Below are 27,845 nucleotides of genomic sequence, written 5' to 3' on the forward strand. Positions count from 1 at the left end.
AGAGCTTCACTATTTGCTTTTCTCCTTCCAGGACTCATCTGCAGTGGGAGAGGGTGAAAGTCCAGGGCCCAGCATTCAATATCTGCCTTCTTCGTGTTCAGGACACATTGTTGTTGGGAAGGGGTGAATGTTTGCTTTTGGTGGAGATTCTGGGGATCGAACCCAGAAAGGGATGAATATTTGCTTTTTTTTTTTCCCTCATGGCCCACTGTTACTAGGATAGGATTTACTGGGACAGGATTAATGATTACCTTCCTTCACCCTCCTCCTCTGGGTTGGACAGTTTCGGGGATTTTCATTTTCCACATCCTTCAGGTTCAATCCCCCACTTAAAAAAAAAAAAATTAGAGTCATTAAAACTTCTAAGGATAAGGATTTAGGAAAAAAAGTACTGTGAATGTTTCTCAAAAATTCTCTATGAGAATTTTAAAACTTATAAGGGTAAAATAAATCACAATGGGGGAAAATACCAAGTTTTTCACCACTTGAAAATTAAAAATCTCTAAACCTCAAAAAATGCTGGAGTTAAATATTTATTCAAAACAAGTCCAAAAGTTATTAGCATTAACACATATAGAGATTGAACAAATTGATAAGATAATTAGCACTAAGACAATAATTAATAAGTAGATGAAGTTATTGAATAGATAATTTGAAAGGTTGGCATACAAATGGCTAATAAAGTTTTTGTTTAATGTTTAGTTTCACTGATGACAAATTATATTGGGTTGCCTAGCACTGAGGTTCCCAGAATTTCTTGGTTTACTGTGTCCTTAATATTTTAGTAATTACCAGGGTTTTTTTAGGCCTAAAAGAAATACCTAATAGTTTCATTTAATAAGTAGTCAGCTCCAAACAATTGTATTCTTACAATCTTATGGCCATTTTTAAAAAATATAAATTGGGAAACAAAATGATATTTTTATTTCATTCTTAAGTAGCCAAGATTAATTATAAGTAAGGTCATGTGCCTTGGGCATTGTACAACTCCCCAAACCTTGGAAATAGTTTGTATAATGTCACTCTTTTTTTCTTATTCCATGTTGAATTTTACATAGTAGTTACATTGTATTATACCAGCAGTTAAAACCTAACTTCACAAAAATGCAACATCTTTGAAAAGAATGTAGTATGCTGTGGTGTTGAAACTGAGCAAGTAGTTTTTAGTTATCTGAGAGGTGTTTATTATTTCCCTCAAAAATGGAAAGTATCATATGTTCTCTACCTAAGAATTTACTTCAGTACCCCAAAGTTTGTTGTTTGGACATAGATTTAGCATGTTAGAATTTACTGTTTTAATGAGAGCTTTCTGTTAATGACAGTATGGTGAAATGGTTCTTTCATATATCTCTCATATAAATATTAATTTGCAAGATTTTTTCTGAGTCAGCAGTATAGCAATAGAGATTAAAAGCCTTAAAATTTGCTGGGCATGGTGGCATGCACCTGTAATCCCAGTGGCTCAGGAGGCTGAAGCAGAAGGATTGCAAGTTCAAAGCCAGCCTCAGCAACTTAGAGAGGCCCTCAACAACTTCGTGAGACCCTGTCTCGAAATGAAAAACAAAAAGAAGGGTTAGGGATGTGGCTCAATGGTTAAGTGCCCTGTGTTCAAAACAAAACTTTATTTTTTATTTTTACACAAAGTCTATACCATAAAATAGACCACTAACTCAAAGAGTAAAACTTATAGATAAAAACAAAAAAAAAATGTGCCATATGTTAATGCTCATCTTTCTTCAGATTGATTTATAATTCCATAAGCAATTATGAATTAAAATAAAATATTAAAAGTCCATTTTGAGAAAGTATATACATTTAATTTTATTAAAGGAAAAGGAACATAATATATGCATAATGCTCTGGGGCTGATTTTATGTGTCATGAAAAGTGGTAAATATGTTTTCTGTATATGGATGTTTCTTTGTATGTTTTTATATGTTTAAACATACATACATCTATATAAAGAATAAAACATTTACCAAATATATTAGTACTATTGTAATTTGTTTTATAGGTTCACTAGGAAAACTCTTGAAGTGACCTATTTCAAGAAAATATAAGTGAACAAGGCTGACATGGCTTGATTGTGCTATATATCTTCATAACACCTTATGAACTTATGGTAAACATTCCTGTTTCAGTATTCTTATGGCCATTTGACTTGTTCTTCTGGGAGTTATGTGGGCACTCTAAGAGTATAGGAATAGCTATTTCTTTATTTCTAATTCTAATTCCTTATAGAGACAGGAAAAATACTAGTAAATGCCAGCAACTTTTTTTTCTAATTGAATAGTTGGCAGCATCATCAAGTGTTTTGTTTTGTTTTCTAAAACTTCAATTTGTACCTTATTCCTCAGGTCAATAGTCTATATCTACATCTCCGACAGATTATATCTTCAATTTTCGTTAATGTAGGGTTTTTGCGAGGGTAATATGGAAATGGAACATCATTTTAAATCCTAAGGGCATTGGAAGCATAATGCAGGAATATTGTGAACAATTTTATGTCAATAAATTCAAATAGATGCACTGAGTAAATTTCTTAAAAGATAGAAATTATCAAAGTGTACTCATGAAGAAATAGATACTTTGAATAGAGTTATATTTATTCTAAGAATTGAAATTGAAATTTAACACCTTCCAACACAGTAAAGTCCATATGACTACACTGATAAATTCTGTCAAACATTTAGTGAAAAGCGTAATTTAGGGGAAACACTTTCGAAACAGATTCTTCCAGACAATAGAAGAGGAAGGAGTACTCTCAAATGAATTTCATGGGTTTGACATTACCCTGATACCAAATCGAAGACACTACAAAATATGAAAACTGTATCTTGTAACCCTGTTGAACATAGATGATCCTTAATAAGACATAACAATGATCCTTAATAAAAATTTATCAAATTAAGCCTGTAGTTATGTAAAAAGAATAATATAACTAAGTAGGATTTATCCCAGTTGTTTAGCACCAGCAATAATCATTCAGTATAATTCTTTGTATTAATAAAAACAAAAAAGCAAAAAAGGTATAATCATCTTTTTAGTCACACAAAGAGCATTTGATGCAATTGAGCATTTGTGCACAAAAATTTTTAATAAAAATTTAGTGATAGAATAGAAAAGAGCTTCCTCAACATGATTAAGATCATTTGTGATTTAATTCTAGATGATATGTCCAACTATATAGAAGTACCAAGGGATCTGCCCAAAAGTTTCACTAAGACTTTAAAATGCAAGGAAAATGTAAACATGGAAGTACAGATATCTCTTCCACATGATGAGAAGAAAGTGAGTGTATTTCTATGTGGAAAGAATGAAAAGTTTAAAATTTGAATTCAGTGCCACTTACTAGAGCATCCAAAAATGTATGAAATACTTCAAGAGAAACTTAAATATGTTTTAAGAACTATACACTTAAAATTCTTAAGCATTTCTGAGAGAAATTAATGAAGACCTAAACAAATGGAGAGATAGATCACCACTGTTAAATAATTTTTCCTGATATTGAGCCTATCACTTCAACACAATCCCAGTAAATACACCAGCAGCCTTGTTTTGTAGATATTGGCAAACTCACTCTGGAATCTGTTGAGATACAAAGAACCTCAGTAGCCAAAAAATTTTGAAAAAGCAAAGTTAGATGACTTACCCTACACACTCTAAAGACTGACTAGTGGTTAAGACTTGATCTGTTGGTTTAAGGATTGACATAAAGATTAATAGAATAATAATGGAATAGAATCCAGAGTACCCCCAAATACATGGCAAATTGATTTTCACCAAAAATATTTTAGTCTTAAAGTATATTGTTTTCTACAGATGGTGCAAAAACAACTAGGAATCCAGTTTTTTTAAAAGAATTGCATTAAGGTTCTTATACTATATACCATATAATTTGAAATAGTCACAGACTATCTGTAACTACAATAATGTGTACATTGTATGTATATTTATGTTCTTTGTGTACACACATATTTTGTAATACCTGCAATATACACACACACACACACACACACACACACACACACACATTTTCATTTCCTGAGAGCTAAAGGGCAAGCATCTAAATTAGAGACCCTAGACGAAAGACACAGCTCATGTTTCAGAAATTTCAGAATATCAAGGACAAAGGGATGATGCTAACAGCTTTCAGATAAGCAGCCCACATATTAAGCTACATTTGCATCAGACTTTTTAAAAGAAATGGGACATTCGTAGGTCAGTGGAACAAAGCTTTGAAAATGTTAAGAGAAAACGATTTCCAACCTAGAAATTCTATAGCCAAGAAAGAGAGGAAAACATGGGATTAGGCAATCAAGGAAGCCAGTCATGAGGGAATACAAAGACAGTCTCAGGACAACAGTTGTATAATAAGCCTAAAGTACCATCACTTCATTAGGATCAAGAAGTGCAGATAGCTGTGAAAAGGCAAGAAGGGAGTTGGGATGGCACAGAACCTGAGGCACTGAGACCCTTGAGTGTTTAGAAAAATTATTAGTAGGTATGGGAACATTTGGGGAAGGGAAAAGTAGCACTAGGTACAGAAACACAAGGAAAAGTAAAAAAAAAAAAAAAAAAAACAAGACAATTATTAACAAGGAAAAATTGAAAGTTTTGTCAAAAAGGAACTATAATCACTGTTGAGCCAAGTAGTATATTATGATTCATATTTTCATTAATAATGGAAATTTTCATTTTTGTTCTATTAATCAGAAATTGTTATATAACTATTGAAAGAAAAGGAGAATTGAAAGGATGTTTGTAAGAGAGCTGAATCTTTAATTACCAGGACAGAAAGGCAATATATTATCTCAAAACCTGATAAATTACAAAAAACTTATATATTAGTTAGAAATTTATGGATATAATCACTGGAAGAAGGAGTTGAAATGGTTGCTTTTTGGGATAATTAAATTGTTGGAAGCCAGACAGGAAGGAAAGTATGCATTTCATTAAATTCCTTTTAGGTATCTTTGGGTTTTTTTCCGAGTATGGACATATATGACTGTGGTTAAAAAAGAAAGAAAGAAAAAAATAATCATTAGATTGAAAATTAAAAGGCCTAGGAATACTAACCAGATTAAGTAATTCCACATTATCATAATTCTGTAATCTACAAGAAAATTGTTACTTACTAGCAGGAAAAAAGTACCATTTCATAACAGGAAATTTTTCAAGATGCATTGTTCAATAAAATAAGCAGATTATAAAATACAGCATATACGGGCTGGGGTTGTGGATCAACGGTAGAGCGCTCGCCTCACATGTGTGAGACCCTGGGTTCGACCCTAAGCACCGTATACAAATAAATGAACAAAATAAAGATATTGTAAAAAAAAACATACAGCATTTAAGATAACCCAGTTTTATAACAAAATTTATCTTTGCATGTGTAGAAAAATTCAAGAGGATAATTCAGAAATGCCAAATACAGTTACTTGATTTCTTGGTAAATTTTTAAAAACTTTATATGAATGTATTGCTTCTGGAATTAGAAAATGATGTAAGAAAAACTGATGAGATAAAACTAAAGAGTTACCAAGTGATATCATCCTTGAAAAGACCATTTGTAAGTTATTTCTATGAACAAGACACCATTTTAAACTCTTTGGAAGCTACAAAGGTACATGATAGCATTTAATTTCCCAAGTAGCTCACAATATTATATAGGAGATGAAAATGAATACCATGCAAAAAAGACACAAATAATATAAGGTAGAAGAGTAAAAGTGTCCCACACTTGAATGGCCAATACAATCACAGTTCTCTAGTAAGAAAGATCACTTTTAGATGGAAGGGCATTCAAGAGACTGTTGAGAACGAAGGAGGGGACTTGAAGAGGCAGAAATTGGATGAAGCCACTCAGAAACATACAAACAAACAATAACAACAAAACACCCAAAAAACATAAGATTCAGAAGTGTAAGTGCAGGGTAATTTTGCTGAGATGGGAGGTATGCTTTGTGGCCAATTTGCATAGAATGCTGAAAACCACATAGAGCTATTCAGTAGAAGTTTGCCCTCAATGAAGGTAGTGTTCAAGAAGGGGGTAAAATAATTACACACAGGAAGAGCAACCCTATTTGAAACATATTATGCTAGCCCAAAATTTAAAGGAAGAGATAAACTTGGAAAACATTGAAGCAGTTGAGTTTACAGAAACTAGCGATATTTGGAAGTAAGAATAGGAGGCAACAGGGGAGGTGGCTCAAGCGGTAGCGCGCTCGCCTGGCATGCGTGCGGCCCGGGTTCGATTCTCAGCACCACATACAAACAAAGATGTTGTGTCCGCCGATAACTAAAAAATAAATATTAAAATTCTCTCTCTCTCTCTCTCTCTCTCTCTCTCTCTCTCTCTCTCTCTCTCCTCTCTCACTCTCTCTTAAAAAAAAAAAAGAATAGGAGGCAACAAAAGTGGCCACATTATTGTGAGTTTGGATTATTAGATTAGTTGCTACACTAACACAAAAGGGCTGTTATCAGAATAAGGAGGGAGTTTTGTGGAGGAAGATAATTGTAGATATCTGATGCAAAATTTGATTTCAGGGGACTATCCATGGGATGATACTTAAAAGGCCGTAGGTAATATAGTTTTGAATTTCAGTCACTCAGTAAATACATATCTTCTCTTACATTTTTAGTAATAAGTATGATAAGCATTATTAATTTATAAGTAAAACATCATCTTTGTCCTATGGAGCTCCCCGTTTGGACTAGGGAAAAACAGATATCAACTGGATCATTATAGAGCAACTGTCATGTCATGTGTCAAAACAGATGTTTACGTTATGTGGAAGGGAATCTCAAGATCATGAAGAGTGTAGGTGGCCAGCAGGAGTTCACAAACAGGGAATCATTCCACACATGATGTGGATATTTCTTAGAAATGAAGACTTAATCTAGAGAGCAAAGAGGAAGAAAATTATACTGAAACCAAAATCTGGAAGAACGTGTTTGTCTACAAATTGGGAAGAGGTTGAGAAGCCAGTGAAGGCGAGCACAGAGTCGCATTCCAGAAACAAAAAGGAGATTCAAGACACAAGGTGGTTTGGTGGTGACTGAGAAATTAGGAAGTTTTAGAATTGCTAAAAGTTCACTGAATTTAGTAATTAGGAGGCTATTGACTTTAAGATGTTTCAATAATATCAGAATGACAGTGTTTTATTTTATGAGAATGTATAATAATAACCATTATAAAAACAAAAATTACAGTACAGGTCCTCTCCTATAACTATATATATGTTATATTTGTTGAGAAAATATGTGTATTTACTTACAAATAAATGAACTCCTAATTTGCAGATAAATTTGTCACATAGAGAGTAACTATAAAGAATATCTCCTTGGACTTGATACTATTAAGAAATAATATCAAGGAACTGATAGGAAATGATCTTATGAGGATAGTTGGCCATTGCATTTGCAGGTGATGTTTGAAAAATATTTCCAAAGAGTATTCAGGCAGAATGTGGACCTTGAAGAAAACAATTGATAACAGTTCTTAGAAATTCTGAAATGCTACTCCTCCACCCACCCCAACCCTTACCCCAATTTTCTGACTACTATTTTTCCTTTTTTGTTTCACCCTAAATGCTCCTATCTCTGACAGTTTCCTGTTCAAATTTTTCACACTAAATATGGTCCCCATGTCATACTAGCACATTATTCATTTGTTCCATAGAACTAACCATAATCTGTAATACATTGTTTGTGTATTTATTGTCTGTCTTCTTCCCCTGGCTGTCATTTACCTAATATTAGGCATCATGAGAATTTGTTCTCCACTTTGCCTTTCAGCTTCTCCACAGTGTTGTTACAATTCAAATCTATATTGAAAGATAGGAAGATAAGGTAGAGTGTTCCCAAAGCAAATTTCTTGGAGATGGAATAGTTACAAGGCATGTCAAAGTCCTACATGTTACCCAGTATTTGAGTTGTTTGAGTAGTATGAAAATTAAAAGTTGAGAAAATTGAGGCTATACCTTTAGAACATTTGCTCAGATCCCCATTGGACTCACTAAGAACAAGGAGGAGATGAAGAGAATGAAGTGATGTTTCAGAGTACATCCATGACAAAATGGAAGAAGTAGTAAAGTATATGGGTGGGTGGAAAATGCACTGAGAGCAGTGAAGAGTGTAGTGCCTTTTCCTCCTTGTCAGGGGAGTGGTGAGTCTGGATGGTTAGGAGGCAGGAGAAATGGAATGGAGCCATGAATGTTGCTAATTGAAATAAGGGGAAATCTAGGAGGACATATTCACAGCAAAATAGAGGTATCATAAGACTGGGTAACAGGACTAACAAGTATTAGTTAGCTACAATATAAGTGTATATTATTAATCAGTTAATAGACACATTTAGTGTAAATTCGTTACTATTTCTAGTTTGCTAATAGCAAACAGGGACTTTCTATTATGTAGTTCCATGTCTTGGACTATAATTACACATAAATGTATTTATATTATTTATACTGTTTTGATTAAAAATATTTTCTTGTGTTCTTGTAGTGATATAATTCTGTACAATAGTCAGAATAATATCAGAAATTATTGGCTCTGAAAAACACTTTGCCTAGTATTTTTTTAAATGACTAATCATGCCTTAAAAAACTTTTAAGAGAATTTACCAAAAAATATATAATTATGAAATAACTTATTTTATTTTGTATAGATCTCAAATACAACCTAAGGATTTTGTTTGGTTTTTAAAAATCAGTCCAGTGAAACATTCAGGTAGCCTTGAGTACTTTCTTTCTTACAGTATTTTAGTTTCTCTTGTGACCAGTATCATCACCTGGGTTTGTAAGGTGACTGGAGTTAAGGATGCTATCTTCTGTCATGAAAGAGTTGTCTGTCTTTTCTCTTGGCAAAACTCAAATTCCTGTGGGAGTCAAATGAGAGATGAGGCCTGATTAACACTGTGTTTTATGACTGAGGGCTTTGGAACAGACCACCTGGCGTTTTTGTTGCTCTGTATTCATTTAAAACTAAGAATCCTAAGAGTCAAAGCGCTCTGTGAAATCCTCATGAATAATCATACATTAAAACCTCTTTCCATAGAGGTTGTTTTTACAATTTTATAAAGTTTTGTACAGGAATGTCACAGTACATATTTTAATAGCTATACTGAGATAATGGCTCCCTATTATGGGAAAATTCATTTCCCAAATGTGAGATGTTTTAGAAAATATCACTTTCATTGTAACTAAATATGTCAGGCTTCCATAGTTCCTGTTAGTAATCCTGACCCCAATACCTACTAGCTAATTCTTAGTATTATAAAAGCATGCTGGTAGGGAAGAATATACTTATATACTGCAAAGTTTTACATGTGTGAATAGTCATTACCAAGGTGGAAAGAAAAGAGAAACTCTTTTATCTGTACTTTTTCTCACCACTTGCATCTTTTTAATCTTCTTGGTACCCATGAATAATCTCTTTTTGTTTAAACCATGACATTTTAAGTTGTTGCATTTTAATTTTTCTTTAGAAAAATGTCCTACTCTTACAAAAAAAATGTATCTAGGATCCCCCTGATTTGTATTTTGAATGAGTCAAAGCTGACATAATTTTGTAAGTGTAAATGTGTTTAGAGTCAGATAATTTGAAAATTGATCATTGGTCCCACAGAGTCGGGAATACAGTCAGAACGTGAGTTTTGATTCAGTATTTCCCCTATTGCTGAAGGTACCAACTGCCTGTCTTCTTAGTGTATTTTGTCTTAGTAGAAATTTATTATCTTTTCTTGCCTAAATGGGAATGTGGGAGGAGAAAGAGATATAAGTCTGAAAAGCATATAAATGCTTCCTCCAAACTGTCAAAAGTTAGCTGTTAATTTCGCTTTGGACGTGGATGAGCCTCACAGCATCCTACCCTTGTTCTCTTTGCAGTGGGTAAACCTCACAAGTGCAACTACTGTGGACGAAGCTACAAGCAACGCAGTTCACTGGAGGAGCACAAGGAACGCTGCCACAACTATCTGCAGAATGTCAGCATGGAGGCTGCTGGGCAGGTCATGAGTCACCATGGTGGGTAGCAATAGCGTCGTGATTTTCATGCCCTCCTGTGCTGCTCCTGTAGTCTTTTATGGGCTAAATAGTTCCTTCCACCCTACAACATGAAGATAAAATCTTACTCTGTTTCAATTTTAGATCATATTAACTTTGTATGGGATTATCTTTTTAAACACTTGAAATGAGCTGAGCTTTGGGATACATCCATACGTTGCCAACAAGCTCTACTGAGTTTTTATGATACTCCCAAATTACTTCGGATAATGTTTGAATTCATGTAACACTGGCAGCCAGTCTTTACTACGCCAAGGGAAGCTGCTGTTTTCTCTAACCAAACGTTAGAAATAGTTCCACACAAGGCTGTAGGTCTCCAGAAAGAATGAATTGCTTATTTGCATTATTTCTTGTGTTGGGAAAATATTCAGTGATATAATTTGAATTTTCTCCAATCTATCTTATAATTAATCTGAGAAATTATTAATTTTTCTTTCACATGTGTGAAACATGATTTAGACTAAACTTTGACACCATCACCCTCCTAAAAAACATTCTCTATGCAAAACAGCCTGATCTCCACAATACACAGTGACAGGAAGGTTGTCCTTAAGGCTCACGAATTCATAAGTCTCAACTCACAAAAAGTCAATTTTAGTAAGTCAGCCTTACAAAGGAAAATGATGGATTTCAGTTCTTTAGATTTCTACTTTCTGTCTTGCCTAACTAATTATATATACATATATTATATTTTATTTTTAATTGTAGTTGGACACAATAACTTTATTTTATTTATTTTTTTAATGTGGTGCTGAGGATCAAACCCAGTGCCTCACACGTGCTAGGTGAGCACTCTACCACTGAGTCACTACCCCACCCCCTAATTATATTTTTATACTGATTTTATTATTTGTATGAATTAAAAAATCTTATTGATATATTTCTATCCTTATTTAAAAATGGTTGGCTGAAGGGCTGGGGATGTGGCTCAAGTGGTAGCACACACCCCTAGCATGCATGAGGCACTGGGTTCGATTCTCAGCACCCCATAAACATAAAATAAATATATTGTGTCCTCCTAAAACTAAAAAATAAATATTTTTAAAAAATGGTCGACTGATATTGAATGGTAGTTTACTTACATTTAAAATACAAATATTCTTTTATTGGCTTAGATATAGTACCTTGAGGATAATTTATGGGTTTTTTTTGGTTTATGTGTTTATGGGTTTTATGGGGATGTGCTTATTAGATCACTATCTAATAAATTATATAATTGTTATAAAAATTTTTCATTTCTTTAAATTTTATTAAACTATAAAATTATTTGTTGTTGAGTTGAGAATTAAAATTTTGAATGTTTGTAGTTATTCTAAATAATTTACATATTTCCTTGTATTAAGGATAGGTTCTGTAATCTAAAGAATCTGATTTAATTCCATTAGTTGTTATGATTGAGCCCATTTATTTTTATATTACTAACATTTTTGTTTGTATTTGAACTCTTTTTGGTATTGCAAGCTTTTATTGCCTGAGCATGCAAGCATGACATAGGGCCCACAGCATAGAGGTTATAAAATGGTGGGCTGTGAAGTCCAGCCACCCTGGTCTGCTGCTGTAGTGTCATAGGCATAGTGTAAGAAGTAAATGGTATCAGATGTACAGTAAACACCCCCTAAATAATTAGTACATTTTAGGACATTAAATACTAAGAAACAGAAATCTGTCCTCCCCTATAAAGTCGTCACTTGCCACTGTTAAGAAGTACAGGTTCCCTTGGCCTCCTTAGAACCCTGTTTTGGATTTAAGGGTTGCCTAAGTCAGGGGACTCATGGACATCGGGAGCATTTCAGAGCTTCCCAGAGATCCCTTATGGCATCACTACTACTTTATCCTGTTTTCCCACTTTTCAAACATTTGATTGGAATAATATGCACATTCTGTTGATTATTTTTTTTTCCATTTAGTTATTTATGAAACTCCAAATGGCATACATACCCAAATAATCAAAATAGAGTTTCTCCTAAAAGATTTTATATTATTGCAGGAAAGTAAGGTATAAATAAATAATTATAACCAACATTTGGCTCATTAAACTGTCATAGAATTACTATTGACAAAAAAGTTAAATGTATTTTGGGAAGAGAAAAAGACATCTTGTAAACAACTGGGACTTCGGTATTGCCCTTTATTTCCCAGATTTCTTGGATCTTTTCAGACACAGGCCCTTTATAGGTGGTGCCAAAGCTGGGACCGAGGAGAATGAGTGGGACAGAGAAAGAGGGAAAGCCAAGGAGAAGTGGAGGAGGAAGATAATTCTTGATGTCATGGATAGAGTTGAATATTTGTTCTTAAATACTAGATACCATTTTAACCACATTAACCATAATATGAATGCCATTTTCTACCATACTTTTCTAGGTTTGTTGTAACAATAATTTGGGGTCATCATTAATCTCCTTTTTCTTTTATTCACCTGCTTAATGGAGAGTTGACTTTATGAGGTAGGAGTTGATACATCCATGAGAGAGAAAACTGTATTTAGAAACCACATAAGTTCATCATTAATTTTGTCACATACACACATAACATGGCCCAGGTCTCCTTTTCAGCAGAGCCACAATAAAATTCATATTTATCCCATCCCTCTCTTCATTTACTGCTATGTATTATCTACTTCTTTTCTTTCCCTTTTAGTGGTAGGAGTTAGGGTTGCCAGTTAATATGGTTGCTGTTAAATCTATAAAGGGAATTTTTGTTTTCATTTCTAATAGAGTTATTTATCCTAACATCTCATTTCCAAAACAAGTTCATCCCATATTGGCTCTTCTATTAAGGAAATGTCTGAAGGAAAAAAAAAAAAGGCATTCTTCCACTTCATTCAGAAAACATTTATTGAGGGCTTGCTTGCTCTTTGCCAAGTTCTATGAAACATTTAGGGAATTTAAAGATAAGTGAACACAATGTCTTTTGTATACTTACATTCTGCTAGGAAACACATACATTTTAAATATAATAAGATGAAATGAAGCAAAATTGTTAATAAAGATGTGTTTGCAGTTTGTGAGCATGGATGTAGGGGTAGCCTGATGGAGAAGACAAGGAAAGCTTATATGACATAGTGTTTTGATATGAGCATGAGAGATGGTAAGAGTCACAGGTATCTGACAGGACACAAAGGCTGCTCTTTCCTTGCAGAGAACAGGGCAGAGGCTTGAATGAATAAAGAATCCTTAACAGATTCTTTGACACTGGGTATGATTGGAGCTAAAGGAGTGGCAGGAAATAAGACTGAGTTAGGAGACTGTGATGCAGAAGCAGAGCCTTTTGTACTAATGAAGTCTCAACATTACCTAGTGATGAGAAACCACCGGCTAATCAAATGTGTGTATTTTAAAGACAGATGTCACCGATGTAGAATAGAGGACTGACATCTGTCTGGAGGAGGGTGTGAGTGTGAGGAGAGACCCAAAGTGATAGTGCCAAGGAAAAGATGAAGGGGCAGTGGTGGGACAAGACACTGAGAGGAACATTAAAAACATATTTAGGAAGTTGAATAAAAAGTCTTTATAAATGTTGATTGATTTTGAGGAAAGAAGAGGAATTTCATGACTTTTAGTTTAGGAAATACAGATAACAATGAATTGGTTTTCGTGGCAGATTATTTATCTTATTTCTATGTTGTCTTTATGCTCATTTTTCACGTCTGTTCAGCTTGAAGACAAAGCTTTAAAAACTAAACTGTGTAATTAATTGCCTTCTTGCCAGAAGACAAAAATCAAAGTGTGAACCAGAAAGTCAGCCAACTTGAAAGCTATGATTTCATAGGTTTGTACATTGGATTACTTTGGAAAGGGAGGTTGTTTTCCACAACCATGGAGGTATAATTGAGAGTTTACAAACTTTCTATTTAGTTTTTTTGTCTTATTTCCATTGTGTGACATCATTTCCTTTGGTAAGTTATATTGTAAAGATCCATTGAATAGAGTGTCTCACATAGAAAGTCAAACAAAATGCCATCTCTGAGGCTTTTACCAACTATTAGAAGAAAAAAAACAATAAACCAACAATTAAAGCACTGTGTGGCAAGTGTCACGGGGCACAGAGGACAGGTATTTAAATCAGACTGGATTTCCAAGAGGAATTTCTAGGGGAAGTTATGTTGAGTTAAGTTTGAAAGGTAAAAATAACCAGCTAATAGTGGAGAGTGGCATTTCATGTAGAGTGAATACCATATATGAAGAAACAGAAGTCTAAAAGACCACGGAGAGCTAAGGACCTGCTTGGAGATTTGTACACTTGGAGCCCAATTTGTAAAGACAAGAGAAGGTTGTGAGAGTAAAGATATATGTTTTGTACCAAACATCAAGGGTCTGCTGTTCTAAGCAAAGAACTTTGTACTTTAACCTAAAAGATAGGATTGCATTTATATTTTATTGGTAGAATATGGGACACAGATCAGAGGAGTCGAGAAACACAGACCAACCAGGAGATTGTTGCTGTGGTTGAGGTGGGCTCAGTGGATTGGAATATATAGAAAGATTAGGTAACTGAGAGCAGCTGCAGATGTGGATTCTGAAACACTTGGTACCTTTATGAGTGTTTGTAATGAGATGTGGTAGGGAGGAGGCAAGGCCTGAAACAGGATGAGAGGAAGAAATCTGGGATTAACCACAGGTATACAGCATGAATGATGGAATAGTTCATAGTGCCATTTATTGGGATGGAAGTTAGAAAAATAGGCTTGGGAACCAAAGGGAGATTTCAGTTTTTGAACACATCTTTTTATTTTTTTTTTTGGTAGTGCTGGGGATTAGTACCTAGGGCCCTGTGCATATGAGGCAAGCCCTCTAACAACTGAACTATATCCCCAGCCCTTGAACACGTCTTCGATAGTCAAGCAAAACTGTCCAGGAGAAAGTTGAAAAATACACACAAACACACATACATACCTTGAGCTTCTGAGAGAGGTCTGAGTAGGAAATAAAGATGTGGTAGCCAGCATTATATAGGTAGTATGAAGTAATAGGTTTTAATAATGTATCTTAATCCATTTTAAGTTGCTGTAACAAAATACCTAAGATTGGGTATTTTATAAGGAAAAGAGGTTCAATTTGAATCATGGTTTTGGAGGCTCAAGAGCAAGACACTGACATCGGCTTTTAGTGAGGGGCCTCATGTCATATAGCATCATGTGTTGGAATCATATATAAGAGAGAACTCTCATGATGAGAGCAGAAGTGAGAGAGCCAAGAGGGACTGAGCTTTCTCTTTTTATCAGCTGAGTCTCCTGGGAACTAATCCACTCCTGGGAAACCTAAGCCACTCTGTGAGACTAGCTTTAATCCCTTCACAAGGTCTGTGTCCCGGTGACTTAATCAGCTTCCACTAGGCCCCACCATCTTTCAGTATCTTTACATCATGGACCAAATTTCTAGCACATGAACATATCCAAACCACAGTGAAGGCTATTCAGATAAATATATTGAGACACCTAGAAGGCCAAGAACACACTGGGAATAATAAGAGAGCAATGAAGATGAGTAAAAACAGTATCGGGTATTAGGTATCAGCAGCAAATCGAGTATCAGCACTGTTGAATGCTCTCAAGAAAATAACTCATGTAAATGAGAAGTTTTGGTTTTAGATTCAGTGACATGGAGAAAACTTGTAGCAGAATTCAAGACATCTGTTTTGCCTGCCTGATATCCCTTCTTTCTTCTCTTGATAATATGAGTTCCATGTTCCTTTTTGAGAACTTTCTCCTATTGCATGCAGCTGTTGGGGATGTCAGTGCAGTTCCGCAGCCCTGTCCTGTCCAGGGGTATACCTGTGACCTAATATAGGTCCCTCGTTCTGTTTCTTCTTGGAATTTGAATTTTAAGATAAAAACCAAACAAAAGCAACCAACCAACAAATGAAATGCATGTTAGGGCCACTGTGGTGGTGCATGTGCTTATAATCCCAGCTACTTGGGAGGCTGAGGCAGGAGGATCACAAGTTTGAGGCCAGCCAGGCCAAGTTAACAAAACCCTATATCAAAATAAATTTTTACAGAGGGATAGAGATGTTGCTCTGTGGTAGAGTTTTTGTCTGGTGTGCACATGGTCCTGGATTCGATCCCCAGTCTGAAAGGAAGGAAAGTAAAAGCTATATTGGGAGTACTATTATGGTTCTGCCTTTATGGTTCATCAATGTGATGAAACAATGATACAATGCAAGTATAAAAATAAATAAGGTCAAAAAAGATCTTTGATTATGAAGTTTGCTCAAACAAGTGAAGTTAAGCACATTGGTATGTTTTTAGCCTAGCTAAATGTCTTACAATAAGATAAATGCAATTGAGATGTCAGATACCTAGAGAATTTGCTTTGTGTTTTAAGCAGTATATATACAGAAACATTTTGTTGAGTTGCTCCCAGATTCATGAAAGTGAAAAAATCAGATTACATGATTACATAATTGAGTAAAAGAGCATCAGTTTTTTTTCCATTAACAGAAATGTCAACTGGTTTATAAGATGTCAGTGTTTAAGAGACAACTACAAAGAACAGGATAGCATAGTGGTTAAGAGGTCAGGTTCTGGATCCAGACCTCCTAGTAGTAACATTCCCTCCTAACTAGAAGTAAGCATAACATGGAAGAAATCACTTAAGGTAGCCAGATTTTTGTTTCCCCTCTGTAAAATAAGATGGTAATAACACCAATTTCATGGGGTTTTTGAAAGAATTAAAATAATTATTAAATGTGACGTCTTAAAATAGTACTTAGCACCTAGTATATCCCAGTTATTATTGCTGGCATGGTAAAAGAAGATCAATTTGGGCCATAAGGGCTGTTATAAAGAAGAGATTAAACCAGAGCTCTGCCAAAGTCATTGTTTTCAGTTTACATGAGCTTCATTGAACTTGGGACAAATCATCTGAATTGGGGTGGATGTAGTGTGGGACAGTTCCCACACCCAAGTTTCATTTTGAGTGTTTAATGTGTGCAAATACGAAAATTCAGGGTAAGGCTTAGACCAGAACTGCCAAGTTTTAGATTACTCATTTCAGAACTAGTTAGCATATTCAATTTGGGGGGCAAACCCCTTTAACCACTTTTGCTGTTTTTTTAGCAAAGTTTACAACAATTTTTTTTTTCTTGCAAAAATTTTTTCATTTTGAATCTAGGTCTGTGATATATTTTCATCTTTGTTTCACCCATGAACTACTTTAGTTTTGGAGTTATTTTAATAATGCAGTAAATTCCTGTGAATCTACTATTCCTTCTCCAAAAAGTTAAGATTTTTACCATAATCTGTTTTTCATATTCCCTGGATCCCCACCACATCACCACCACCATTCCATTCTCCTGACCATTTATTCTAAATTGTGTGGTCATTCTTGATTGTTTTAAAAATTCTTTGCTTTCTTTTTAGAATCTCTTGATTTTCTCTTATATTTTTTTTCCTTTTAATTGTTGACAGATTTCATAATACTGGGCTTGGTGGTACACACCCATAATCCCAGCTACACAAAAGCTGAGGCTAGTAAGACCCTGTCTCATAATATTTTTAAAAGGCTGGGGATGTAGCTGAGTGGTAGAGCACTTGCTAATCATGTATGAGGTCCTGGTTCTACTTCCAGAAGAAATAAAGAGGGGGTGGGGGAGAAAGAGAAAGTTATAGGTAATGTTTTGAGATATACATTTCTCATTGATAATACCATGATTGATTTTGGTATAGAAAATTACCTATGTTTCCTTCTTACTGAATCTCTTTTTGGAATTGTTTTTCCATATTAATATCCAATAGTTGCAATATTTCTTGCTATTTATAGCCAATAAGACCTCTTATTAAATGTAGATTGAAGATTAACTCTTTCTGGCCCATCCAATCTATGTGTTAGATAGATTGAATGTTAATTTCCTTAAATTGTCCAAACTAAGGAAACCTTTTGTGATGCTATTTTCCTTTCTTCAAAATTAGCAACCTGCTATTGGCTATTAAATGAGTTACCTGAATTGGACACTCAGTTTTCTTCCCTTTCATCTTTGCTTTCTTACTTTTAGTGCATAACACCAGGATCCCCTTATGAATGAAAATACATTATGTTTCACACAGTGGGACTATCCTGTACAAATTAATGGATCAAAGTAAATAATTTTTCAGTGCATGCTGAACAAGTTAAGATAGCTAAAGATGTGAAACCTTTAGGTCTTTCCTGTGAGCATTAGTTTTAATCAGCTAAATCTGATCGAAAATGTTACCCTATCCTTAATCCAAAATCTTTGGCCAGTATTTCTACTCAAAAACAACCTTTATTATCTATACTATGAACATCAGTATCTAATGTCAGTATCTAAGGCCTGACATAATAGCCCATAGCAACTTAGACAAATGGGACAAGTAGAGAGCAGCCCTGGAGTTTATGTCAAATGAATTAGAGCAGTAGTTTAGTGAGCCAATGTGCCAATTTGGAAATGGATTGTTTTATCTTGCTAAAGAGCTCTTTTTTAAAATAAATTACGATCATAAAGCTGCCACCATTTACTATGCATAGACATGTTCAGAATTGGATCTCCCCATGAAAGCTGCTTTGTGCAGGTATTTAAGCTACTGCCAATAAGGCTAACAGCTCATCAAACAGAAAATCTGCTGCAGGAAAATACATGGGGGTTGGGGTGGCGGGGAAATGGTCAAAAAATATTTTGCTGTTATTCTAAGTGTCTGGTTAAGGTTTTCTCTGAAACAAGCTGACTTTCTAAAGTTGTTTTATAAAGATAATCTCCAAAGCCTTTAAAATAATGTAGCCTTGAATTATTGATTTTAATCAGTGTTCAAAATAATTTTAGGCAAAATATGAGAAATCAGATGAACATGTTTGCCACAAATAGTGCCAACAATTTATGTTATTGATCTGAGAGAAACTCAGATAAAAATGAATTCCACTGAATGTGTGTATACTTTGTGTGTGTGTATGTGTGTGTGTAAAATTAAACAGTATTCTTTCACACTAGAGGTTATTCTTTCTACTTGCTTTCATTCAAACATACTAGCTTATGTTTTTTATAGCATATTGGAATGGCAAATTTATCTCTGTATCTTTAAAATTGTTGAAGAAATTACCAGAATGCTTTTTTGTGTGGTTTTGTATAGTACCTCCTATGGAAGATTGTAAGGATCAAGAGCCTATTATGGACAACAATATTTCTCTGGTGCCTTTTGAGAGACCTGCTGTCATAGAGAAGCTCACGGGGAATATGGGAAAACGTAAAAGCTCCACTCCACAAAAGTTTGTGGGTAAGCAGTGCAAATGCTTTTGTTTCTTTACCAGGTGACCCCAGTTGGAAAGGCAAGTTCCTATGTATTAGAAATATATATGGGACATCTTAGGTCATGAAAAAATATTCATCTCTTCTCCATTATTCTTTTCTACTCCCTGATACTCCATCAACATCACACTTATTTACACACACACACACACACACACATAAACACACTTATTTATACACAACACACACACCCTTAGATATACAAGCATAAGAAAGAGAAGTAAAGACTGTTAATCATCAGTCTCCATCTAAAAATATAATAATATATAAATTGAAATAACATACAAAATAAAATATTATTTAAAATAATTACATGTTATAAGGGCCCTATGATCTAGCCTTTTAGCCAGCTTTATAACTGTTTTTAATTTGCCAGTAATACCAGGATTTTTACTTTTTTTAACATGGTATTAATTCTTTTAGTATTTGATCTAGAATTAAGAGATTTTTTTCCCCAGAATTCTACATTAGAAAAATAATGTAGCAACCTACATTCAAGATACTTCACATGTGGATCTATACTGTATATTTTGATCTTTGTTTTCCATCCAGCCTATGATTTTGAACTGAAAAGATTAGATATCATATATTTAGACTTGCCCTTTTCATATCCAAACCCTTAGATATTCTTTGATACGCCCAGTGCTGGCATCATTCTAAATGCATGCTGTAAGTCATAGAGTGTCTCTAAGGATTTAAAAAAAAAAAAAACAGCTTTTTTTTTTTTTTTTTTTAGAAAGTAAAAATTATATTCAACAGAAAGATTTGTTAAAGAAATGTCACTCACTGTGTATTTAATATATATATTCTTGAAGACTTATGTGTAGGTAAAAATAAGAAGAGAAAAGTACTAAAACAGATTCTCACATTCTAAATTCAGCATTGTAGGACATCCTGATTGAAGGGTGATTAGGAGAAAATCTTTTCTTTGGTTACTTCAGAAAGGAAGGAGTAATAAAATTCTGTTTCCATAACATTTTGAGAAGGTTTCCTTTCTATCTAAAATTGAAGAACCAACAAATCAACAAAATACTGCTTTTTGACCAGCTGGTGGAATTTAGTTAGAGCTCACTGAAAGAAGCCTAATGAGTGACTCTAGGGGTCATATTAAGTCAGTTCAAGAATGTACTCAGAGCCCTACCTTGGGAACTTCTTTCTGTTACCCTTTCTTCTTTTTTATAGGTATCTTTGAGGGGGAGAAGGGGGGAAAATAGGAGGTGGGAGATCAGAAACCATTACATTTATTTTTTAAAAATTAATTTATTGAAGGACATCAAATGCTTATATCCAACTAGACACTAAGTATAGTTGGAAAAATAAGAAATTTGTTAGTATTCTTTTTTGTCTTCTGAATTTATATAGTCTATTCTTTGTAACATTTTTGTCATGTTTCCTATGACAGAAATGCTACTCTTAATTATATTCCTTAGAAAAGAGACAGATTTTTAGAAAATTACAGTATGAGTCTAAAGTAATGACATTAGATGTTTTTATGAAGAATGAGATTTTTTTTTCTTTATTTGGATTCTATCCTAAGAAGATATAGCAAAGAATAGCACAGTGACTATTTCATTGCTTGTTCTTGAAATGAAACTTTTCATCATTCCATACTTGCCCAAAATTCCTTTTTTCCATCTCCCTCATTTAAATATTATTCTTTGACCTTGTCAAGGTCTCCTGGCCAGTGATCTATGCACTTTATGCATTCTGTGTCTTCTGGCACTCTCATGCTAGCGTGCTTGACTCCTGCCTTGTTGTCCTGCCACCTTCTCTTGGTGAAACCTCACTCTCTCATGGAGCTGACTGAGCATTTTTTTCCATATTTATACCTCAGCTGCTAGTACTTTGGAGAAAATCCCACAGTCAATAGATAAATGATTAACTGATCTCCAGTATCAGCTGGTCCATCTATACTATGTAGCAGCACTCCTCTATCTCTCCCCAAACTTCTCTCCTGCTGCTATTTTGAACCTTTGTTCTCTGCAAGCTTCATATCTTATGCCTAGGGAATGAGTTGAAATGATTTCAATATATTACCAATCCTATAGGATCATGTGCATCTTCGTTAATATTTTAGTCTTTATTTCCTTATTTCAGTAAAAGCACTATCCCTCCGATTCTTTCCTTTGGTGTCTGGAATTTTTCTATTATGCCCCCCCCCAGATACCTCACATGATTAGTTTTCCTTTTTCTCACTTGCCTATCAGTATTTAAGGTGATAAATTAAAACCTTTTAAAAATTCCTTCAAGCCCAAGTCTCCTTCTAGTTATCACCCCCTACTTTCTCTTTCTCTTCAAAGATGGAATTCTGTGCCTACTTTCCATGACTTCTTTCTTTCTTTTTCTTTTATCCTAGTTCATGTAACCTCCTTTCTTTCCCATGCTCCACTGAAATTATCCTCTGGATGTTGCAGCTTTCTTTCACAGTGCCAAGTCTGGTGGACCCTTTTAGGCTGTATCTCTTACCCAACTCCTGGCGAGCATTTGCCACTTTTGAATAGTCAGTTCCTTCTGAACATAATCTTTTCTTGGCTCCATGACGTTGATCTCTCCTTCATTTCCTCCAGCCAGCTTCCCTAATTGCTTCTTCTTATTCCTCTCTGTGTACTTATCCTTTTCAACTGTGCAGAAGTAGAGTACAATGGAGGACACCATTCATATGTCTAAATAGTTCACTATTTTAAATAAAGCTGAAAAACAGATGTTCTACCCTCCTAACTTAGAAGGCAAAGTTCACATAAATATAGGATTCTCAGATTCCTTAGTACTCCACACCAGACATTGGCAGCATGAGCAGAACCACCTTCTGGTCTGCAGCCAGACCCCTCCCTTAGACCAATTCCTAGTTCTCTGTTATCAGAATGGTGCTTCATGCACACATTTAGACACTCCTGTCTTGCATTTCCAAATTCTATTTATATTGTACACCTAGCACAAAAAGAGTAGTATCATGGCCATGTGTCAAGCTTAGGTGAATGCTCATCAGTGGCACAGTTGGTATTCAGGAGAATGGAACCCATGAACAAAACTGTACAGACTGGAAGCACACTTGGAGCCATCTGATAAAGGAATTCTGGGGTCTGAAAGTTCCCAGACTATGGTCTGGGCAGTGAGCCTGATAGGCACATTCTTTTAAAAAAATATTCATTTTTTAGTTACAGGTGGACTCAATATCTTTATTTTATTTTTATGTGATGCTGAGGATCAAATGAAGTGCCTCACGCATGGTAGACGAGTGCTCTACCTCTGAGTTACAACCCCAGCCCATTCTTTTAGCCCTAGAAACTCCTCATTCCATGATGAGCAAGGCCTAGAGCTTTCATGATGCCAAGTTCAGGAATACTAGTTGGCTTTATCTGTAAGTTGACATAAAATTGTTTCCCAGGTTCTATTTCTGACTCTTCTTCACCTGTTGCTGAGTGATAATAGTGTGTTCCCATGCTTCAGATCAACTTCTATCAACTGATGACTCTCATGTCTACATCTTAAACCCAGATCTCTCTCCTAAGTTTGATACTTTATCTAGGGGCTTACTGGAGTGACTATTACTCATAGTGCCCCCAAACTGAATTTATCATCTTTTTTATCTGTCATCCACTAAGTTTCCCAAGCCAGAAAACTGTGCTTCATGCTTCCTTTCTCTTTCTCGTTGTCTACATCTAGATAAACATCAAGCCCTGACTACTGTATTTTAAAATTTCATTTAAAAATACATTTCATTTTAAAATCCATTCTGTTGGTTTTTTCTCCACTTGCACTGATATTACACAGTTCAAGCCACCATGATCTTGATAGCAACTTCCTAAATCCTCTTGTTAAATGAATATCTAATAAGACTACTTCCCTGTTTAACCCCTTCAGTTCCTATTGCTCTTAGTATAAAATTCCAATTCCTTTGCTTTGAATGAACCCTGTATTATATTATCTGGTTCATCTTTATTATCTGTTTCCTCTCAGGTCTGCTGAAATATAAGCACTTCCTTATTTATAAGTCATGCCCTCTTGCCTAAGCTTCCCACCAGAGGATCTACCCCCACGTTTCTTTGTTTGACTAGTGTTGGCCACCACATTCTTATTCCTGACACCACCTTCTTCAAGAAGTCTTTCTTTACTCCCCTAGTATGAGTTAAATATGTCTCTTATTTGGCCCTATAGCATACACTGAGCTGTATTATAAATGGTCATTAAATTGCTGTCATTCCCTCAAAACTGTAAGCTCTTTGAGAATATAGATCAGGTTTATGTAACGTAACTTTGAAACTCTTGACATTACAATATCTTAAATTGGATGCCATGAAATAACTTCTCATCATTTTTTCTTCAATGTTTTATTACTCCAATCATTACCCTGATCTGTCTTTGGAGCCATTTCTTCAAATCTGAAATAATACTGACTACCTGAATGTGCTTTTCCAGAATGCAGCTCTCTGGATCCACTTTTGCTATCATGATTATAAATTATATTTAGCATACTAAATGTAAGAATTCTATATATATTTTTAAGAAGCATTTATCTATAAGATTTACCTATTGTAATAACTAGACAAATACCACATTGTTTTAATGACAGAACTATTCTGTCATCTGCAATATTTTGAGAAAAATTAAAGTTACCTTTCCTATTTCAGGTACCAAAACTGTTGTATAGTTAATGTTCAGGCATTATATTGAATATTAGAGTAAAATTATATTCATTTAAAGAAAAACCACAAAGATATTTTAAGCAAGAAAAAGTACAGAAAACTAACAATGTATGTCCATAACAGCATCATCACACATATCTGAATAAGAAAGGGATGGTGTAAAAATGAGTAACTGTCAATTTTTAGCAACAGAGTTATAAAACACGAGATCCTCCAAGATTATGAGCAAGTACATGTAGAAATAACCCCTAACTTATTTTTTAATATTTTTTAGTTGTCAATGGATCTTTTATTTATTTATATATGGTGCTGAGGATCGAACCCAGGGCCTAACACATGCCAGGCAAGCGCTCTACCACTGAGCCATGACTCTAGCCCCCCAACTTATTTTTAGGTAGCCTTAAACTTCATTTTACTAGGTGATGCAATTTTTAAAAATATTCTAATAAGGATTTTTTTGAATCCTTCACAATGATATACATTGTGTTGACGTTTTTCTCAAATAACAGCAAAATAAACCAAATTAATCCTACACAAGAGTGATGTGAGATATTATAACCAAATAACTCTTGCTTTCATGATCTTAGTAGCTTGGTCACTGTGTTTGAAATATGCAAATCAAGCATAGTCTCTGACTTATTTTCACCTCATATTTATTCTTTTTGCTAGAGTCCCTAAGCTTTATGCAAGTAAGAAATTCAATAGAAAGTGAAAACAAGATAAACATACCTTTCGGGCTAAATGTAGTCTTGTGATGGCATTAGAATAAATTCACATGACTTTTTGTGACTAGTTCTCTTTTCATAGTTAGAATGTCTCTGGGTCTCAGCAAAAGTAAAGAGCCCAAACACTTGGTCTACAGAAAAAGATATACCATTTTATGGAAAAATGGAAGTGATTTCTTAACTTTATTCCCTTTTATAACTTTTAATCCGTTAACTGATTTCATTATTTTTTCCATTTTCTTTTCTCTTTCTCCTTTTTCCAGGAGAAAAGCTCATGCGATTCAGCTACCCAGATATTCATTTTGATATGAACTTAACATATGAGAAGGAGGCTGAGCTGATGCAGTCTCACATGATGGACCAAGCCATCAACAATGCAATCACCTACCTTGGAGCTGAGGCCCTTCACCCTCTGATGCCGCACCCGCCAAGCACAATCGCTGAGGTGGCCCCAGTTATAAGCTCAGCTTATTCTCAGGTCTATCATCCAAACAGGATAGAAAGACCCATTAGCAGGGAAACCTCTGATAGTCATGAAAACAACATGGATGGCCCTATCTCTCTCATCAGACCAAAGAGTCGACCCCAGGAAAGAGAGGCCTCTCCCAGCAATAGCTGCCTGGATTCAACTGACTCAGAAAGCAGCCATGATGACCACCAGTCCTACCAAGGAAACCCTGCCTTAAATCCCAAGAGGAAACAAAGCCCAGCTTACATGAAGGAGGATGTCAAGGCTTTGGATACCACCAAGGCTCCCAAGGGCTCACTGAAGGACATCTATAAGGTTTTCAATGGAGAAGGAGAACAGATAAGGGCCTTCAAGTGTGAGCACTGCCGAGTCCTTTTCCTAGACCATGTCATGTATACTATTCACATGGGCTGCCATGGCTACCGGGACCCACTGGAATGCAACATCTGTGGCTATCGAAGCCAGGACCGTTACGAGTTTTCATCACACATTGTTCGAGGGGAGCACACATTCCACTAGGCCTTTTCATTCCAAAGGGGACCCCTATGAAGTAAAGAACTGCACATGAAGAAATACTGCACTTACAATCCCACCTTCCCTCAGATGTTGGCATACCGTTTTTAAAAAAATATTATTACTGTCAATAATTCTTATTTTGTGGACGCAGTGTCATTTGCTCTGCCTAATTACAACGAGGAAGAAGCAGAAGAGAGAAGGGACGGGGAATATTGTTTCCTGATAACTTGGCTTGTTTATTTTATGGGAACTTAAAGCAGTTCATATCTGCCACATATAGATATAAGGCATACCGTGCTTTGAAAAAAATCACTTGATTCATATAGATTCACCTAAGATATTCTAATTTGCCACTGATGTTCAGGATTATGATGGAAGGCAGGAAATTTTAGGGTTTTCTGGGTAGGACTTCAGCGATTTCAAATGGTATAAGTAATTTTACTCTTCAAAGAAGAACTTGTTTCAAAATGTAAACTGGTTTTTTGTTCTTTAGAGATTATGGAATACAAACACATTGTTATTTTCAGTGATAACTCCTAGGATGAGTTCAGTCGTCGTGGGTTCTATGTTTACTTCCCCTACGGAATTTATAATTCAGTATGTTTTACACTGTACCATATAGCAAAACTTTTAAACTACAGGTAGTTAAGGACCACTGTAATACATCTGAGGTCCTTTGATCTTATTTTTCTAAACTTAAGCACTGTTTTTCCATAGTTTTGATGACTGGCATTTTATAGACACCCTGGCAGCCTTACTTTTAACACCTTTAATAGTATTTTTATGTAGTTTTCAGAATAACATATGGTCTACAAGAGTGGATAAGAGGCAGTCAGTAATTTCCAGGTGGGACTCCACTTTTCATAAATTTGTTTGGGATTTTTTTGAAAGTTGTGATGGCGGCATAGTATGTGTATTTGTTTCTAAAAGTATGCTTACAATTGTCACTTTATCGGCATTTAATCAGTGTTAACCAGTCAGCAGAAAAATATAATTAGGCTAACAGTAGGGGGAAAACCCACTAGAAATCCCTTTTCTGGTATTTCTCTCTTCACTGGTTTTTTCAAGCTGTGACCACTCAGTGTTGTGTCCATAGTTCATTCCTCTTTTACTCTTGGAGTAGAAGGTCCTAAAACTTGTGCTATATAGGCTACTTCATTCAAAATCTTGAAGCAATTGCTTATTTGACCTGAATGTGGTAACTTGAACCTTACAAGGTTATTGAACTAGGGCTATTCTAGTATTTCTTCAGTAACAATATTCACTACTTTTGCTGCAGAGAAAAGGGAACTTCTTTGTAATCTGTTCACTGGGCTACACAACAACAAAGCAACAAAATTTGCTCTTACCCTTCTTATAGTATAGAATATGACAGAACCTTCGAGCAAAAGTGCTGCACACTTTTCTGTGTTTTTTTTTTAAAGACATTCATCTCTGTAAATCCCTTAGTACAGAATTTTCCATCTTTTAATTCATACATAACATATGTTGCCATATTTCATGTGCAGATTTTAATTTCACTTATGTGGGTGTTCTTTTTTTGTTGGTGTTTTTTTCTTTCCATTCAACAGCATTAGAGGGGAGGAACCAAGTGATGCTGATTCTCAAGTCATTTGAGGGGAAACAGGGGAAGGTAGAACTTGCTGCTTGTGTTTGGGGAAAACAGGCCTGACCATGACTGGATTATTTGATAAACATTTATAAATATTGAACTTTCTATTAAGCAGTAGCTAATTGCTGCTCTAAAAGATCATAAAATAGAATGCGACAGTGTGGTGTGAGAAGTATCAAGACTAGAAAACTGTGGTCAGATTAGCAAATCTGGCTCCAGTGCTGCTGTTAATTCATTTTCTAGTTTACTATTTGCTTATTTAAGCAACTTCTAAGCACTAACACATAACTGAGTAAAAACAGTTATAATTTGGCTCTCTCTTTTACTAATTCCTATCATAATTATTTTTGGAGAAATGTCCAAACTGTTCCTTTAAATCTGAGAGAATGCACCAAAACAGAGATGTATAGAATGCCAACTGTTAATTTTTTTTTTCCTGCATGCCTTGGTACATTGTGAACATTATTCAAAGATAAAGCATGTCTTTGAGGCTTTCTCACCCCCACCTATCCTAACTCCTTCCAAATCATAATTGAAATGACATTTCTATTTTCCTTT

The 27,845-nt window shown here is 35.0% G+C and overlaps 1 protein-coding gene across 2 annotated transcripts in view; it reads left to right on the forward strand.

Annotated features, from left to right (window-relative positions):
* The window catches only part of Ikzf2 (IKAROS family zinc finger 2), a 143,747-nt gene extending 118,054 nt beyond the window's left edge, over nt 1-25,693 (forward strand). For both annotated transcript variants that reach the window (XM_076865689.2, XM_076865688.2), the window contains exons 6-8: nt 9,891-10,028; nt 19,147-19,290; nt 24,954-25,693. In XM_076865689.2, coding sequence (XP_076721804.1) covers nt 9,891-10,028; nt 19,147-19,290; nt 24,954-25,678 — 1,007 coding nt within the window. In that variant the 3' untranslated portion in view covers nt 25,679-25,693. The remainder of the gene's footprint in view (nt 1-9,890; nt 10,029-19,146; nt 19,291-24,953) is intronic.
* Nucleotides 25,694-27,845: the final 2,152 nt, after the last annotated feature.

Source organism: Callospermophilus lateralis, chromosome 9 (assembly GCF_048772815.1).
Source record: "Callospermophilus lateralis isolate mCalLat2 chromosome 9, mCalLat2.hap1, whole genome shotgun sequence".
Taxonomy (NCBI): domain Eukaryota; kingdom Metazoa; phylum Chordata; class Mammalia; order Rodentia; family Sciuridae; genus Callospermophilus; species Callospermophilus lateralis.